The 18,282-nt window shown below is 40.5% G+C and overlaps 1 protein-coding gene across 9 annotated transcripts in view; it reads left to right on the forward strand.

The window, feature by feature from the left end:
- Positions 1-18,282, forward strand: part of MACF1 (microtubule actin crosslinking factor 1) — a 292,674-nt gene that overhangs the window by 164,224 nt on the left and 110,168 nt on the right. For all 9 annotated transcript variants that reach the window (XM_073552024.1, XM_073552025.1, XM_073552030.1 and 6 more), the window contains 6 exons: positions 9,104-9,166; positions 9,258-9,493; positions 14,590-14,719; positions 14,966-15,165; positions 15,601-16,096; positions 16,196-17,667. In XM_073552024.1, coding sequence (XP_073408125.1) covers positions 9,104-9,166; positions 9,258-9,493; positions 14,590-14,719; positions 14,966-15,165; positions 15,601-16,096; positions 16,196-17,667 — 2,597 coding nt within the window. The remainder of the gene's footprint in view (positions 1-9,103; positions 9,167-9,257; positions 9,494-14,589; positions 14,720-14,965; positions 15,166-15,600; positions 16,097-16,195; positions 17,668-18,282) is intronic.

Genomic DNA, 18,282 nt, shown 5'->3' on the forward strand with positions numbered 1-18,282 from the left:
TTTCCACTGTTTAGGTACATCAGGGGCTCTCCAAACGTGACATGGCATCCGATCTGAATTCCAGCCAATTTTGCATTGTAAAAGTCAAACGGCGCTCCTTCCCTGAGCTCTGCCATGCGCCGAAACAGTGGTTCCCCCCCACATATCAGGTATCAGCGTACTCAGGACAAATTGCACAATAATTTTTGCAGTCCAATTTCTCCTGTTGCCCTTGGTAAAATAAAAAAAATTGAACCTGAAGTATTTTTTTTGTGAAAAAAAGTTAAATGTTCATTTTTTTTTTTTAAATATTCAAAAAATTCCTGTGAAGCACTTGAAGGGTTAATAAACTCCTTGAATGTGGTTTTGAGCACCTTAAGGGGTGCAGTTTTTAGAATGGTGTCACTTTTGGGTATTTTCTATTATATAGACCCTTCAAAGTGGCTTCAAATGTGATGTGGTCCGTAAAAATAAAATGGTGTTGCAAAAATGAGAAATCGCTGGTCAACTTTTAACCCTTATAACTTCCTAACAAAAAAAAATTTGGTTCCAAAATTGTGCTGATGTAAAGTAAATATGTGTGAAATGTTACTTATTAAGTTTTTTTTGTGCCATATCTCTGTGATTTAAGGGCATAAAAATTCAAAGGTGGAAAATTGCGATATTTTCAAAATTTTCGCCAAATTTCCATTTTTTTCACAAATAAACGCAAGTTATATGAATGAAATTTTACCACTAACATGAAGTACAATATGTCACGAGAAAACAATGTCAGAATCACCGGGATCCATGGAAGTGTTCCAGAGTTATGGCCTCATAAAAGGACAGTGGTCAGAATTGTAAAAATTGGCACGGGAGTTAACGTGCAAACCACCCTTGGTAGTGAAGGGGTTAAATAAAATGTTCCTGTGTTGAGAGAATCTTATAAATTTGCCTCTGCTATGTACTATTTGCTGTGTCCCATTCATGGACATATTCCTGAGGTAGATCAGGAGTGAGTGTCTCTTGCCGCTTATGTCATTGACTTTATGAGGATCTCACATTAATAGTGACACACACACACTCACTCCTGTGATAAAACAAGCAGGGAAGTGTTGTGCCTCAGAAAGTAGCAATATTTATATACTCCCTTTTGCTTCCTTCCCTGCCCAGGATCAGTGGCATAGCCAGATTATGTTCCTTCACAGTCAGACAGATCCATTACACAGCACATGGCAGGGGCACATTCATAAGAATAATCTCAGCACGGATTTTTTTTTTTTTTTTAAACATCCAGTTGTGGAACTTTATTATAAAATCTATTAATTAAAATGTACTTTAATTATGGGACAACCCCTTTTAGATAAAAAATATTACTACATTAATAAAACCGCACTGAGTCTAGGCTTCATTAGATTCACTTTAGTTTGACTATGAATATAATATTTCTATAGTTCACAATTACACATTTTAGCAGCAACACAGTTAAAGCGATCCTATAATCATTGTTTTGCTAAGTAAACTGCAGACACTGTCAGGTTGGGACCATTATACTGATTAAAATGATACCGGGATTGATGAAATCCATCTTGTGGTTGTTGAACCTTTATTTTCAGTTAATGAGATTCTGGTGATTTGGGGCGGCCTGTGGGGTGGAGGGGGGCTTTATGTGGCGCTCTGCTTACATATGCATTCTTATGGCCTTATAACAAATCACTGATCCTGCCTTAAATAATGCATTACCGATAGATGCTACTGCACATGTTTCACCAACATCTTGCTGGAACCAATTTTTTATTTTTTGCTCCTGCAAAATGGCGGCGCATGCGCAGTAGCACCTATTGGCAAGCAATGCTCATAATCTGCGCAAAACCCGCCCACTCGCAGTTCTTTCGCAGATTGAAAGCATTTGCAGCTGGCGGCGTCATTTTGTTGGAGCAAAAAAAAAAAGCTCCCACAAGCAAGCCATACAAATAAATATGTAATCAGAGTATGTAATCAGAGTACCACATAAAGACACCCCCCACACAGGCCGCCCTGGAGCACGAGCATATCATTAGCTCAAAACTGAAAATGAAGAATAAACGACAATCACAAGATGGATTTCATCAACAAAGGTATCAATGTAATCAGTAGAACGGTGCCGACCTGACACGGTCTGTAGGTTACTGAGGACAATCCTGCTGACAGGTTCCCTTTGAGACATCACATCTAAACAAAATGGTCAGTTTAGGGCTGACTTTTTATTGTTTAAAGCATTAGATATTTTAGGCTCTCCCTATGCATCTATGCAGTTATGTACTAATTTTGTGGAAATGGGTGATTGAATGTGAATTTCTATTTCCATCTCGGACTCCTGGGGTTTCTTTAGTAGCGACTTCATTTAGTTAAGAATAGAAGTTCATTATGGTGATGGAGTAATTATTGGTTAGACAAGTACAGAATGCGGAGTCTAACTGGAGGCCAATTTTAACATGTAGCCATAGATCACTTGAATGGCTAATCTACAAGGAGGGATCCAAGTTGTCCTTGGTTTTAAGTGTTAAAGCTGATCTGTGATTACAATAACCATGCCCATCTAATGTCACCATTGTGTCACATTCGTTAAACATTATGCACAACGCTTGTTGAACTGTTTCCTTCATCCTGTAGAAAAATAAAATATGAAAAAAAGATTAGTACTGTAACATACAACAGAGGCCTTACAGAGATTGAATGGAGTGGGTGTCAGGCATCCAACCTGCTGCTCCATCTTGTGATAAGGGTGATTAGTGTACCAGCACTCAGACCTTCACTGATCATTAAGTTATTGCCAATGTAAATGTAAAATTCCATTCACTCAACAAGCAGAAATCTTGAAAACGGTGGAGAGTTGTAGCAGGGTGTTCTGTATTTTGATTCTTATACAATGCTTGAGCGTTATGTGACTGCAAATCCCTTTATATATGGGATAATTAGGACACAATATAGTAGAAGTAATACATAAACTAATAATCTTATGGTCTGTGCACATGTTGCAATTTTATCGTGTCTCTTTTCTGCGCAGTTTTGTCACAAAGCCTTAAAGATTTTCTTGTGCCAGCAAAGTGAATGAGAGTCTTGAAGTCTCATGCACACTTTGCTTATTTTTTCCTTGCAGATTTGCAGCAGATATAAATTTGAAGCATGTCAATTCATTCAGCGTTTTTGCTGCAGATTTCACCCATACTACTGAGTGGGGAAAATCTGCATAAAAATGTGCCTATTCTACTCAACATTTTCCCTTCCAAGAAATGAAGAAATGGTGCAGAAATTTTTGCTGCAAATACTTAGCATGTGCACATACTCTTAGGCTATGTGCGCACGTTTCGGATTTGCTTTTGTAAAATTCTGCGCGGTTTCTGCCTCTCTTGGCAGAAAACGCAGTTAAAAATCCACAAGGTTTTTATGCGGATTTGATGCAGATTTTCATGCGTTTTTTTTTTACATCCATAGAGCTAAATAAAGATACATTATTGAAAAAAAAAATTCTGATGTAATTTCCTTGTTCAACCTCTTCAGCCAGATACCCTCATTAATATTAAATAAAGACACACACACACACACCAGCTTATGTAGGAGCATTAACATAATTAACCTACATATGCTGTAACAAAAAAGCACCTGTCAGAAATCTGCGTGAAATGCAATATCTGTTTTTCAAAAAAATTGATAAAAAAAATTGTGTGGGCTCCCACATAATTTTAATAGCCAGCAGAGGGAAAGCCGATGGCTGAGGGCAGATGTTATTCTGGGAAGGAGCCAATTGCCATAAAGGTTCTCAGGCTATTATCAGCTCACAGCTGTTTGCTTAGCTTTTACTGGCTAGTTTACAGGGGAACCCCAGAAAAAAATTGACATGGGGTCCCCCTATAAAATCGAACCAGCAAAGGATATTGGCACCCCCCAGGCGAAAAACATCAGCTCTCAGCCGTCCCAGAAATGGCACATCTTATAGATGCACCAGTTCTGGCAATTAGCCTTGCTCTTCCCATTTGCCCTGTAGCGGTGGCAAGTGGGGTTCATATTTGTGGGGTTGATGTCATCTTTGCATTGTCAGGTGACATCAAGCCCACAGGTTAGTAATGGAGAGGCATCTATAAGACACCTATCCATTACTAATCCTATAGTTACATGATAAAGACACAGCCAGAATAAAGTCCTTTATTTGAAATAATTACACAGACTCCTTTATTGAATCTTAATTTACCATACTTACTGAACGCCTAATCCCAGGCGCCCTCGTCTCCTGCAACAAAAATAAAATAATAAACCAACACATAATACTATCTTTTCCAACATAGTCCATTACTGAGTGTCCCACGGCAATCTCATGTGTGGAACAGTTACATCTGGTGATATTACTGCTCTACCCGGCCTCCGGCGATACACTGACAGGAGGTAGTCGCTGGAGTCTCTCGCTTACAGCATCGCTGTGCTCCACTGCAATTAGCAGTAAAAAGCCCTTGGTAGTAAAAACCTGTTCTGTTCACAGAAAGATGAATGTCTATACTCCATGGTAAAGCTATGTAGCAGGGGTGGGCAAGTAATTTTCCTGAGGTGCCACATGAGAGACCTTGACTTTTGTGGAAAATTAATTCTGTTCAATATCAATATTAACATAATTATTGTAATATTTTTTGTATGACTTAATATTGAGCAGAAATATGCTGACAGCCCCCTATATACTGTAGGAGCCCCCACATAGCTTATTATATACAATATGAGCCCCCTATACAGTGAGCCCCCACGTAGCCTCCTATATACAGTATAAACCTCCTATATACAATGAGCTTCCTCATAGCCTCCTGCTTTTGACATGAGCCCCCACATAGCCTCCTACCTTCAGTGTGAGCCCCCAGATAGTCTTGCTATAGAAACAATGCTCCCCACATAGCCTCTGATATACAGCATGCGCCCCACATAGCCTCTGATATACAGCATGCACCCCACATAGCCCCTGATATACAGCATGCGCTCCACCCACATAGCCTATCATATACAGCAGTGTTCCTCAACTCCAGTCCTCAAGAGCCCCCAACAGGTCATGCTTTCAGGATTTCCTTAGTATTTCACAGGTGATGGAATTCCTACCTGTTGTAGGTGATGCATTTATCACCTTGGCAATGCTAACGAAATCCTGAAAACATGACCTTTTGGTGGCTCTTGAGGACTGGAGTTGGGGAACACTGATGTACAGTATGAGCCCCCCACATAGTCTCCTATATACATACAAATATCCCATATGCATGAAAAAAAAACATACTTGGCATCCTGCTCCAGCTCTGCATCCTGAGTGGGCAGTGGGTGGGGTGGGAAGCCTGTGGCACACTGTTTCAGTTCTTTTGCGGTCTCAGACCGCAGGTTAGTCTGGAACAGCCGGGCTGGAAGTTTGCCTGGGTCTGCTATATAGAAACATCTTTATCTGCATCCCCAATGGTTCAATGGCCTTTGCAGATTACTGTGAGTTATTTGAATGGTGCTGTCATAGTTTGTAATCCTGTATATTGGAATACATTGATAGGTTACTTATACCAAGCAGTCAGTGTATAAATCATAATGTTGTTTGACAAACCTTATTCATGCCAAGTGATCTTCTAGTTATAGGATGCATTTGTATCTGATTTTTCTTTTGTTAAATCAGATATTTTTTAAAAATTTGTTTTGCTTGTAACAATTACACCCCCCTCAAAAAAAAAACCGAAGAAAAGTTACAGAATGGACAGAATCACTGACTAAGGCTAGTTTCACACTTGCTTTTTTTTGCAGCGCGTTTTTCCCGCAAAAAAACGCATTGAAAAAACGCATACAAAAGCATACAACTGCTGCGTTTTTTTTTCAAGCATTTTTATGAGCATGCATGAAAAAAACGCAGCGTTTTTAAGCGTTTGTATGCGTTTTTAGTGCGTTTTTACCGCGTTTGCGTTTTTTTCCAACATTGGATGTCCCCTCACACTAACCCAAACCATGACTTTACTAACCCTAAACCTGACCCTAACCCTGACCCTGACCCTAACCCTAACCCTAACCCTGACCCTAACCCTTAACCAAATCATACTTAACCCTAACCCAAACCCTAAACCCTAACTAACCCTGACCCTAACCCTGACCCTGACCCTAACCCTAACCCTAACCCTGACCCTGACCCTAACCCTAACCCTGACCCTAACCCTAACCCTGACCCTAACCCTAACCCTGACCCTAACCCTTAACAAAACCATACTTAACCCTAACCCTAACCCTGACCCTAACCCTTAACCAAACCATACTTAACCCTAATCCTGACCCTAACTCTGACCCTAACCCTTAACCAAACCATACTTAACCCTGACCCTAACCCTAACCCTAACCCTAACCCTGACCCTAACCCTAACCCTAAACCTCCTTAACTAACCCTAACTCTAACCCAAACCCCTAAATTCCATGGTTAAAAAAAAAAATCGCATATGCAAAAAAACGCATACATGAGCATGCCAGTGCGCACATATGCGCATCCATAGGCTATAATGGCCATTTTTAGCGCAAAACGTGCGCATATGTGCGCATGCGCTTTTTTGCAGGACCAAAAAATGCAACATGCTGCGTCTGGAAAATCACAACGCACACCCCAAAAAAACGCAGCGCATGAAAATCGCATACATGCGCTTACAAGCGCGCAGGTATGCGCACCCATGTTAAATATAGGGGAAAAAACGCATGCGCAGGTTAGCGTTTTTTTCCAGCGCTAAAAAACGCAAATGTGAAACCAGCCTGATATTGTCATTTTGACATTCAAAATAATATTCTTTAGCAGTATTTTCCCACATTTAAGATGATCTTTAAAAGCCCATTTCACTACTTACGCCTCCCTTATTTCTCCCAATTCCTCAAGAGACCACCTATGACATTTAACCCACTTTTCTGCAGTTACAAAGGATATAAATATAACAGGGCAACTTTATATATGGTCCATGGAATTATCTATTATAGGGTTATATGTTGTTATGATGTTTAAACCAATCACTCCCTCAAACAAACCCTCATAGCTTAAAACGAATCTGTAAGCTGGATTTTTCAAAGTAGACTATAGACACTGTCAGGCTGGTGCTGTTAAACTGATTAAAATGGTATCTGGGGTGAGGAAATCCACCTTGTGTAATCAGTGTTAGAAGTTTTCAGTTAATGAGATGCCCATGCTCCAGGGCAGGACTGTAGGCAGAGTCTTTATCTTCCTGCTCTAGGCAAGAGAAACCAAGGAAAGACCTTCACACAGGCTACCCAAAAGCGCAAACATGTTCCTCATCATAGAGACAGACTGTTTGTGCTTCGTGGCAGGTCTGTGGGCAGATTTTTCCTTGGTTTCTCTGGCTTAGATCAGGAAGATTAGACTCTGCCTACAGTCCTGCTCTGGAGAACGGGTATCTCATTAACTGAAAACTTCTAACACTGAATACACAACAATCACCACAAGATTTCTGGGTTGATTTCTTCACCCCAGGTATCATTTTTATCAGTCTAACAGCGGCAACCTGACAGTGCCTGTAGTTTACGTCGCAAAATCCCGCTGACCGGTTTGCTTTAAGATCATCTTCCTTAAAGGGGTTTTCTGGCTTTGGAGTATAAGTCTGCAGTCAGTCAGTGGAGGCGCTGTGAGGGTTTGCCGGCATCGGGTGCATGACTACAAGAATGCGATTTGCATACATTGTGTCACTTGCCGAATACATATATGCACGGCCTCGCTCAGTACAAGTGTATTGAGCGACATTGCACACGTCTAGTCGGACTGTGGCTGGAAGAATGCAAATTTTATACTTGTGGTCACATGACTGCCCTCTCCGGTTGCAGGACCGGAGAATACTCACAGTGCGCATGGATTGAGGCGTACGTCTCTAATCAGATGCTCCAGATCATGCAGGGGTGTGTACATCTTTATAAATCAAAAGCGTCTGACTCCACAACACACCCTCATCTAGACTGGCAAGGAAAACGTCGGTCTTGATGAATTGGAGACATTGTCTTGAAAGCTTGGTACCAAGATTATATATAATCTTCTATCTATATCTTGCAAGATAATTTACGGATTACTGGGGGTTAGACTGCTGGAACCCCTACCAATGTTGAGAACGGTGCTTTGCCTCTGTCGGTTGGGCATATGTACTTCTGCTCCATTCATTCTCTATTGGAATACTCAGAGTTGTTTTTTCCTGACTCCCACATAAAAATGCATGCTTGGTTAAGCAGAAAATGCATGCTTATTTTAATAGGAAGAGAAGCCTCTTCCAGACACCTAGTAGTTATTTCCTCCAAAGGGAAAATGTTAAAATCTTGTGTTGCTGCCCCCATTACATATTATATCACCTGGCCTAATTGGCCAGTTCAGTCAGTCATGGTGGATATGGTCAGCATTACTTTATCCATCATAACTTAAGCCATTCTTTACTATGCAGAGAACAATACCAGAGAAATTGTTCTCTACAGTACTGCGGTTTCTATTAAGTCTTATACTATAATTTTTTTATACAAACTCTGGTTAGGAGGTATAGTTGTAGCCCACAGCCCTGGCTCCACAGCAATGGGCACTTGCGTAAATGTTGTTTAGTTGTCATATAGATCCTCTGATTATCAGAGTTATGTGTTGGGAACTTGGGATAGACATGTGAATCACCTAGAGCAGTGCGTGTAGAGCTGACCTCGAGTGCCATACTAGTAGTCATGTCTCTTCTGTTGGTCCCCACCTGGCTACAATTGCACAGCCATGCTCTGATTCTTGCTACCCTTTGTTTGGGCATCATGAATAGACTTAACAGGTTTCCTTTAATCATGCCTGGTTGTTTGTTCTCATTTGAGAAAAGCCACCACAAGAAGTTTTTGGCAGAGCTTTTCTCCCCACTGAGAGCCGAGCATGCATATGTATGGAGTCGAGAAGCATCACTGTTGGCTGACATCTGTTGAGGTGTGTGACCACCTTTAGTGAAAATGTGCTTGATTCTCAATAGATTTAGATAGTTTGACACCTAAATATCATTTACTATATCTATAGAACACATTTTACATTGTGAAATATTTGTATTGTCCAGTGTTAATGTGCCTTTGTCTGTGCTTGTACCATATTTGTGATGTCCTTGCTTTGCCTTCTTGTCCTGTTCAGGTTCTGTTCTGGCGGCCTCAATGAGCACAGTAGGGAATGTTAATGGATATCATACTTGCCAAGGTGAGCATGTCTGTCCATGTGCTGTTCTGTCCTTCTCATTCCGTGTTCCTTGGGTTTTTTTTACTCTATACACCATACTCTGTTTTAATAGATTTGACTGGGATTCAGTGTGATGTTTCTGAGATTACTCAAAAGTATGAAGATCTTGGAGTGGCGCTAAATAACCGTGAGGGGCAGTTGTCCACCATGTTGGAAAAGATGAAGAAGGTTCAACAAGAAACTAATCAGATGCTGAAGTGGTTGGAGTCTAAAGAAAAAGTGATTACAGCTGTCAATGTTTCTCCAACAAAGAGTGAGATTGTTAGAGCACAAGCTGAACAGAACAAGGTAAGTCTCCAATTCTGTGTCAGGCAGTGAAAAAGCAAAGATTGTCTACTAAAGATACCTCCTCCAACTTCCATTTGAGCCATTTTGATTTATCGCCTTCCTGGTACATTTTTTTCCTTTGTTTAAAAAGAAATACAAATCATAAAGCAGACAAGCGGGTCACACTGGTATGGGTTTATGTGTAATGAGCAGGAAGATATGTACCCTATGTTCAGACACTACATTTCCTAAATGGGTTAAATCAGCAGTGGGGACCACAAGGATCATTATTGGGCCCAAGTCTCTTTATTAATGATCCTGTGAATGGGATTGGAAGTAATTTGTCAGTCTTTGCTGATGACATAGAACTTTGAAGGATAATAAAAACTGAGCTTGACAATATAATATTACAAAACTATCTAGATAAGATGTCTGCTTGGGCAGATGTGGTTTACTGTTGATAAATGTAGCATAATGCATCTAGGCCTGAGTATTCATATTGCTGCATTTACAGTTGTGTGTAAAAGTGATTTCCTATTTGTTTGCGTGTTTGCACACTTAAATGTTTCAGATCACCAAACAAATGTAAATATTAGACAAAAATAACACAAGTAAACACAAAATTCAGTTTTTAATTGAAGGTCTTTATTAGCAAGGGAAAAAGAAATCCAAACCTACAGGGCCCTGTGTGAAAAAGTGATTTACCCCTAAACCTAATAGCTGGTTGGGCCACCCTTAGCAGCATCAACTGCAATCAAGCGTGTGCGATAACTGGCAATGAGTTTTTTACAACGCTCTGGAGGAATTTTGGCTCACTTGGCTCTGCAGAATTGTTGTAATTCAGCCACATTGGAGGGTTTCCGAGCCTGAACCACCTTTTTAAGATCATGCAACAGCATCTCAATGGGATTAATGTCAGGACTTTGACTAGGCCACTGCAAACTCTTAATTTTATTTTCTTAAGCCATTCAGAGGAGGACTTGCTGGTGTGTTTTGGATCATTGCTCTGCTGCTTAACCCAAGTGCCTTTCAGCTTGAGGTCACAAACAGATGGCTGGACATTCTCCCTCAAGATTTTTTGGTAGAAAGCAGAATTCATGGTTCCATTTACCACAGCAAGTTTTCCAGGTCCTGAAGCAACAAAACAGTCCCAGAACATTACACAACCACCACCATATTTTAATATTGGTTTGATGTTCCTTTTCTGAAATGCTGCGTTACGTCTGTGCGAGATGTAATGGGACATGTCTTGTCAGTATTCTCCCAAAAGTCTTGGGGTTCATCAAGATGTTTTCTGGCAAAACTAAGACAAGCCTTTGTGTTCTTATTGCTCAGCAGTGGTTTTTGTCTTAGAACTCTGCCATGCAGGCCATTTTTGCCCAGTCTCTTTCTTATGGTGGAGTCATGAAGACTGTCCTTAACTGAGGCAAGGCTTGCAGTTCTTTGGATGTTGTTGTGGGGTCTTTTGTGACCTCTTGGATGAGTAGTCGCTGCGCTCTTGGGGTAATTTTGGTCGGCTGGCTACAGGTTCACCACTGATTCATGTTTTCACCATTTGTGGATAATAGCTCTCACTGTGGTTCGCCAGAGTCCCAAAGCTTTGGAAATGGCTTTATAACCTTTTTTAGACTGATAGATCTCAATTACTTTGTTTCACATTTGTTCCAGAATTTCTTGAAATCACGGCATGATGTCTAGCTTTTGAGACTCTCTTGGTCTACTTCACTTTGTAATGCAGATCCTATTTAAGTGATTTCTTGATTGACACCGGTGTGGCTAGGGAATTTGAACTCTGCATCCCAAAAATGTGATAAACCACAGTTAATTTGTTTTAAGGGAGGGGGGGCAATCACTTTTCCACACAGGGCCCTATAGGTTTGGATTTCTTTTTCCCTTAATAATAAAGACTTTCTTTTAAAAGCTGACTGCATTTTGTGTTTACTTGTGTTATCTTTGTCTAATATTTCAATATGGTTGCTGATCTGAAACATTTTAACTGTGACAAACATGCAAAAGAATAGGAAATCAGGAAGGGGCAAACACTTTTTCACTGAATAGGAAATCAGGAAGGGGGCAAACACTTTTTCACACAACTGTATATTAAATGTAAATCTACTTAGGACTACAGAACAGGAGAAGGACTTGGGTTTTTTGGTTACACGTAAGCTGAGCAGCAGTACTGAATGTCAAGCAGCAGCCGCAAAAGCAAATATACTTTTAATTGTATAAAAAGAGAGCTAAAAACCTATGATCCCAGTGTTTTATGACCCCTCTATAAATCACTCGTAAGGCCACATCTGGAATATGGGATCCAGTTTTGAACTCCAAATGTAAAGAAAAAGATATTGGGAAGTTAGTTCAAAGGCAGGCAACTACAATATATTACATGGAATGGAAGGCTTCTCCTTGAAAGGTACAAAAATTTGACTTGTTTAGCTTAGAAAAAAGATCTCAGAGGTGATATACTTACATATATACCATATTTTTCGAATTATAAAACTCACTTTTTCCTCCCAAATTTGGTATGTAAATTAGGGTGCTTCTTATAATCCAAATGTAGCTTACCGGGGGAGAGACAGAGATAGATCACGGTTCCCAGGAGTCAGGGTTGCTGTTGTAGGATGCCTGGCAGTGTGCTTTGGGAAAATGGCTGCCGGAGGTGGCGCCTGCGCAGACTGAGATCTTGGCTCCCTCTGTGACTCTGCTTTACAGACCCTGGTAAGCTACTGTAAATTCAAACTATAAGATGGACCACTATTTTATTCTAAAAAAATGTTTCCCCTATTTTCCTTCCCAAAATTTGTGGTGCATCTTACAGTCCGCAAAATACGTAAGTAGATGTGTGGTCAATATAAAGGCACATGACTTATTCCTTGTAAGGATCTTACAAAAGATCAGGGGGCATTCATTACACATGGAAGAAAGGCGATTATGGCAGCTAAATAGGAAAGGGTACAAGAGCTAGTAATGGCAGATACCATATAAGCATTTAAAAAAGGACTAGATGCTTTTTCTCACAACAAATGGCTCTGTGGGCTATATATAATCTAGCGATGGAGAACGTATAACAGGTGGAAAAAGGTTGTGCTTGATGGACCTCTGTCTTTTGTTCGGGTTATGTAACTATGTGCACATTTGCTCAGAACTGCAGCTCCCACTGGCGTTTATCTCAACTTTGGCTGAAGACAAAAGCAATGGAAAATGTGATGCTCAAGAACGCTTTTCAGGCACAAATGAAAATTAGCATAGGTGTCGGAAAAAAAAATGTGGGGGGGTTCTTCAGTAATGGGTTCTCAGTGGATACCTTATTGAGAAGAATAGAAAATGTTAATGAATGTGCATCTATACATGTGTTGGGTGAGGCTCCTGTTTTAGTGACTGATTGGGGGGGTCCAAAATATGTACAGTGGGGCAAAAAAGTATTTAGTCAGTCAGCAATAGTGCAAGTTCCACCACTTAAAAAGATGAGAGGCGTCTGTAATTTACATCATAGGTAGACCTCAACTATGGGAGACAAACTGAGAAAAAAAAAATCCAGAAAATCACATTCTGTTTTTTTTTTCATTTTATTTGCATATTATGGTGGAAAATAAGTATTTGGTCAGAAACAAAATTTCATCTCAATACTTTGTGATATATCCTTTGTTGGCAATGACAGAGGTCAAACGTTTTCTGTAAGTCTTCACAAGGTTGCCACACACTGTTGTTGGTATGTTGGCCCATTCCTCCATGCAGATCTCCTCTAGAGCAGTGATGTTTTTGGCTTTTCGCTTGGCAACACGGACTTTCAACTCCCTCCAAAGGTTTTCTATAGGGTTGAGATCTGGAGACTGGCTAGGCCACTCCAGGACCTTGAAATGCTTCTTACGAAGCCACTCCTTCGTTGCCCTGTTGGTGTGCTTTGGATCATTGTCATGTTGAAAGACCCAGCCACGTTTCATCTTCAATGCCCTTGCTGATGGAAGGAGGTTTGCACTCAAAATCTCACGATACATGGCCCCATTCATTCTTTCATGTACCCGGATCAGTCGTCCTGGCCCCTTTGCAGAGAAACAGCCCCAAAGCATGATGTTTCCACCACCATGCTTTACAGTAGGTATGGTGTTTGATGGATGCAACTCAGTATTCTTTTTCCTCCAAACACGACAAGTTGTGTTTCTACCAAACAGTTCCAGTTTGGTTTCATCAGACCATAGGACATTCTCCCAAAACTCCTCTGGATCATCCAAATGCTCTCTAGCAAACTTCAGATGGGCCCGGACATGTACAGGCTTAAGCAGTGGGACACGTCTGGCACTGCAGGATCTGAGTCCATGGTGGCGTAGTGTGTTACTTATGGTAGGCCTTGTTACATTGGTCCCAGCTCTCTGCAGTTCATTCACTAGGTCCCCCCGCGTGGTTCTGGGATTTTTGCTCACCGTTCTTGTGATCATTCTGACCCCACGGGGTGGGATTTTGCGTGGAGCACCAGATCGAGGGAGATTATCAGTGGTCTTGTATGTCTTCCATTTTCTAATTATTGCTCCCACAGTTGATTTCTTCACTCCAAGCTGGTTGGCTATTGCAGATTCAGTCTTCCCAGCCTGGTGCAGGGCTACAATTTTGTTTCTGGTGTCCTTTGACAGCTCTTTGGTCTTCACCATAGTGGAGTTTGGAGTCAGACTGTTTGAGGGTGTGCACAGGTGTCTTTTTATACTGATAACAAGTTTAAACAGGTGCCATTACTACAGGTAATGAGTGGAGGAAAGAGGAGACTCTTAAAGAAGAAGTTACAGGTCTGTGAGAGACAGAAATCTTGATTGCTTGTTTCTGACCAAATACTTATTTTCCACCATAATATGCAAATAAAATGAAAAAAAAACAGACAATGTGATTTTCTGGATTTTTTTTTCTCAGTTTGTCTCCCATAGTTGAGGTCTACCTATGATGTAAATTACAGACGCCTCTCATCTTTTTAAGTGGTGGAACTTGCACTATTGCTGACTGACTAAATACTTTTTTGCCCCACTGTAGTTAAACTCCACATTGAAAACAGTGGCAGCTGCATCTGTTGGCCTGTTGTCAATTGGCGAATAAACTTGCTTGAGGTTTTTTGCTCATTTCTTTTTCCTCTTCAGGAATATATATCTGAACTCGAGCAGCGCTCTGAAAAAGTGGAAAAGTTGAAAGCTGAATTGAAAGATTTGCTGGAGAAGTATCCCAACTTCCCTGAGGCTGAGACCTGGAGGCAGATGCTGGAAAAGCTTAGTAAGAATGAATTAGAACACAGAAAATTGATATATATTTTTATATCTTTGCACCCAATGGAACAATTATTACAATTTTTCTTGTGGCAGTAGGAGGATAAGACCCTCAGATCAGTCCTACGACATTTGAATTAAAATGTATTACTGAAATTGCACCTTGACATGACGTCTATGAAGATGAAGTAATCTTTATTTTATGAATACTGTAACAAAACAGCGACTTATGTGTTTCTTCATTGCCATTTAGATGAACGGTGGGATCGAACTAATCAAGTGACCTCTGAACGGCAGCAAAAACTGGAGGAGTCTGCCAACCAGCTGGCAACCTTCCTAGCTGCTGGCTCCCAGCTACGGCCGTGGCTGACAGAGAAAGAGTTGATGATGAGTGTTCTAGGGCCTCTTTCCATTGATCCCAACATGTTGAGTGCACAGAAACAGCAGGTTCAGGTAGGGAGAGTATTTTCAACTATATTTAAAAAAAAAAAAAAAAAAAAATGCTTTTTTTTTTTTCTCTTCTGCCTTTTGTCAGGCAGGAATTTTTCTGTGTCCATGCTTGGCTAAATCAAGAAATGTTTAGATCAAGTATGTTATCTTTTTTTTTGCATCCGTTTGATGTTATTAATGTACAGTTCTTTGTTACACACTGTACTAAGTTATTATTCTTCTGTGTTTTATGATATATACAAATCTAGGTAAATAGAGGGTTAGGCTGGCACTGAACAATTTTTTTTGGCTAAGTGTCTCGTTAGCAGTCTTGTTAGGACATTAAAGTGTCTTGTGAGTACTGGCTTGTAATATATGTATTCTGCTCTGTTGTGCCTTGACTCTGTGTATTCTGATCTGTCACATTATGCAAACACTTCTGTGTTATTTTTGTTCCAGTTTATGTTAAAGGAATTTGAAGCTCGCAAAGCCCAGTATGAAGAACTAAAACATGCCGCCTATGGTATCCTAACAGGACCTGGAGATGAGTCTCCATCCACCAGCCAAGTTGAGGATGATTTCCATGAAATCAGCCAGAAGTGGACAGAATTAACTAACCGTCTGAATTCCAGAGCTGACCATATTGACCAAGCTGCTGTGAAAAGTACTCAGTATCAAGAGGTCTTACAAGGACTTACAGAGAAAATAAAGCAAACCGGCAAGAAGTTAGGTGCACAGCCAGCAGTTAGCACCCAACCTGATGCTGTAAAGCAACAGCTGCAAGAAACTAGCGGAATTCGCTCAGAACTAGAGTCACTTTCTCAGGAAATTGCTGAAGCACAGATCCTGTGCAGCGAATTGTCTGACCTTGTGGCGGAACCATACCTTAAAGATGAGCTTCAAAAGCGGCTTGACACTGTGGCCCTTCCTCTTAAAGGAATGGAAGATTTGGCAGGTAGTTCTTTTTATCATTCATCCTGTCTGATTGTCCCACTTTATCTTCACACACACACACAATCGCACATATATACTGACTTAGTATTTTATTTTGCAGCGGATCGTGTAAATCGGTTGCAGACAGCTCTTGCCAGTTCTCAGCAGTTCCAGCAGATGTTTGATGAGTTGAGAAACTGGTTGGAGGAAAAACAGATACAGCAGTCCAAGTGTCAACCAGTGTCATCCAAACTGGAGAAGCTACAATCTCTTCTTCAGGAACAGGAGGAATTCCAGAAAACATTAAACCAGAATAGTGGGTCTTATGAAATGATTGTTGCTGAAGGTGAGTCTTTGCTTCTCTCCTCTCATCCTGGCGAAGAAAAAACTGCACTTCAAAATCAATTAGTGAGTCTGAAATCAAACTGGGATGAACTTGGGAAGAAGACATCGGAGAGACTCTGCAAATTGAAAGATTGTTTGCATAAAGCCCAGAAGTACAAAAGACATGTTGACGATCTTGTGCCTTGCTTAGAAGATTGTGAGAACCAACTGAAAGAAATGCAGGTCACTCTTGACCCTATGCAGCTTGATGCCCAGCTTCTCAGGGCAAAGGTTCTTCAAAGTGAAATGGAAAAGAAGCGTTCTCTGTTGGAGATGATGAACAGCACTGCAGATCTCCTAACTGAAGCTGCTGAAGTCGATGACCAAGAAATTTTAGAGGAGAAAGCCCAATTGAATCAGAGGATGGACAGTGTCACAGAACAGCTGCACGTGAAAGCTGGGTCTGTTGAGGAGATGTCTTTAAGGCTTAAAGAGCTTAATGATAGTTTTAAAAATATTGATAAGAAGCTGGAAGGAGCAAAACATCACTTGGAGATCTATGCAGCACTTGGTTCCCAAGCTTGTAGCAGTAAGAACTTAGAAAATATGAAGTCCCAGCAGGAAATGCTCCACAACCTTGACACACAAGTTCAATACATGAAAAACCTTATTCAAGGTTTGACTGAAGATGCCCCGAAAGGCTCTGATGTCTCTAGTCTCCTACATCAGGCAGAAGATGTACAACATGAAGTGGAGACTGTAAAACAAGAGGTGAATGAGTGTTGTTTGAATATGGAACAAAAACTTCAAGGAATTGGTCAATTTCATGCTCACGTTCGAGAAATATTCTCCAATTTGACTGATCTAGATGATGAACTTGATAACATGGGTCCGGTGGGACGTGATGTGGACAGTCTAAAGTCACAAACTGAAGTCATCCAGAAGTTTTTGGAAACTCTGCAAGGCTTAAAATCCGATGTAGAGTACTCCGAAAAGAAATGTAGAGTTATGTTAGAGAATGAGGGCGGACCCGATCTTATTGCGTTAATGCGTGAACTTGGCACATTGAATAAGCAGTGTGTTAAACTTAATGAAAGGGGCAAAAATCGACAGGAGCAATTGGCAGCCACACTTGGAAGAATTGAGGACTTCAACATGAAACTAAAAGAGTTGAAGCACCAGATTTTGACCGCAGAGGGCAGCAGTGCATTGCAGGAGCTTGTGGGTGCTGAAGTAGAAGCCATCAAGCAGCAATTAGGAGATTTTAAGGTAAAAAATGTTACACTTCAGATTTCTCATAAGATGTTAGTTCTGTACTGTGTTCTTTACCTGCAGGCACTGCACAGTGTGTGCTAGCTGCTACTTCTATGAGAGTAATCTATATTGTGATCATCTCCGTTGTGAGCCGTAGTGATATTTTATTTTGCTTCTTTATGATGCTGCCTTTTAAAATTCATAAGCTCATAAGAATATTATAATATTAGTTAAGACATAGGGGTTATACATGTAATGCATTTATTTATGTGTTCAATGCCTTCAGGGTTGTGACTTTCTCAGATAAATGGCAACTCTCTAATGACTAGAGTACCTGCCTATGGGGAATTATGTATGTGTATATTTGTAGATACATATTTTTTATCAAATTTAAAGCATGAAATTTCAGAGTTGATAGTGTAATGTTAGGTAGAATATTTTAGAACACGTCTGATGTGATAAGCATATAGACATGTTTTCTGACGTTAAGTCCAACTTATAGACCTCCTTTCTCTGCATACTTGTTTGTTCACAATTCAGTACAAGATCAGCAGGTGTTAAATTCCCAGGTCTCTAGTGTTTGATCACTGTCTTGGGGTAGTTTATTTCAGTTAGGTAGTAACTAGCTTA

This window comes from Dendrobates tinctorius, unplaced genomic scaffold (genome assembly GCF_039654945.1).
Source record: "Dendrobates tinctorius isolate UK_male_01 unplaced genomic scaffold, ASM3965494v1 ptg000183l, whole genome shotgun sequence".
Lineage (NCBI taxonomy): Eukaryota > Metazoa > Chordata > Amphibia > Anura > Dendrobatidae > Dendrobates > Dendrobates tinctorius.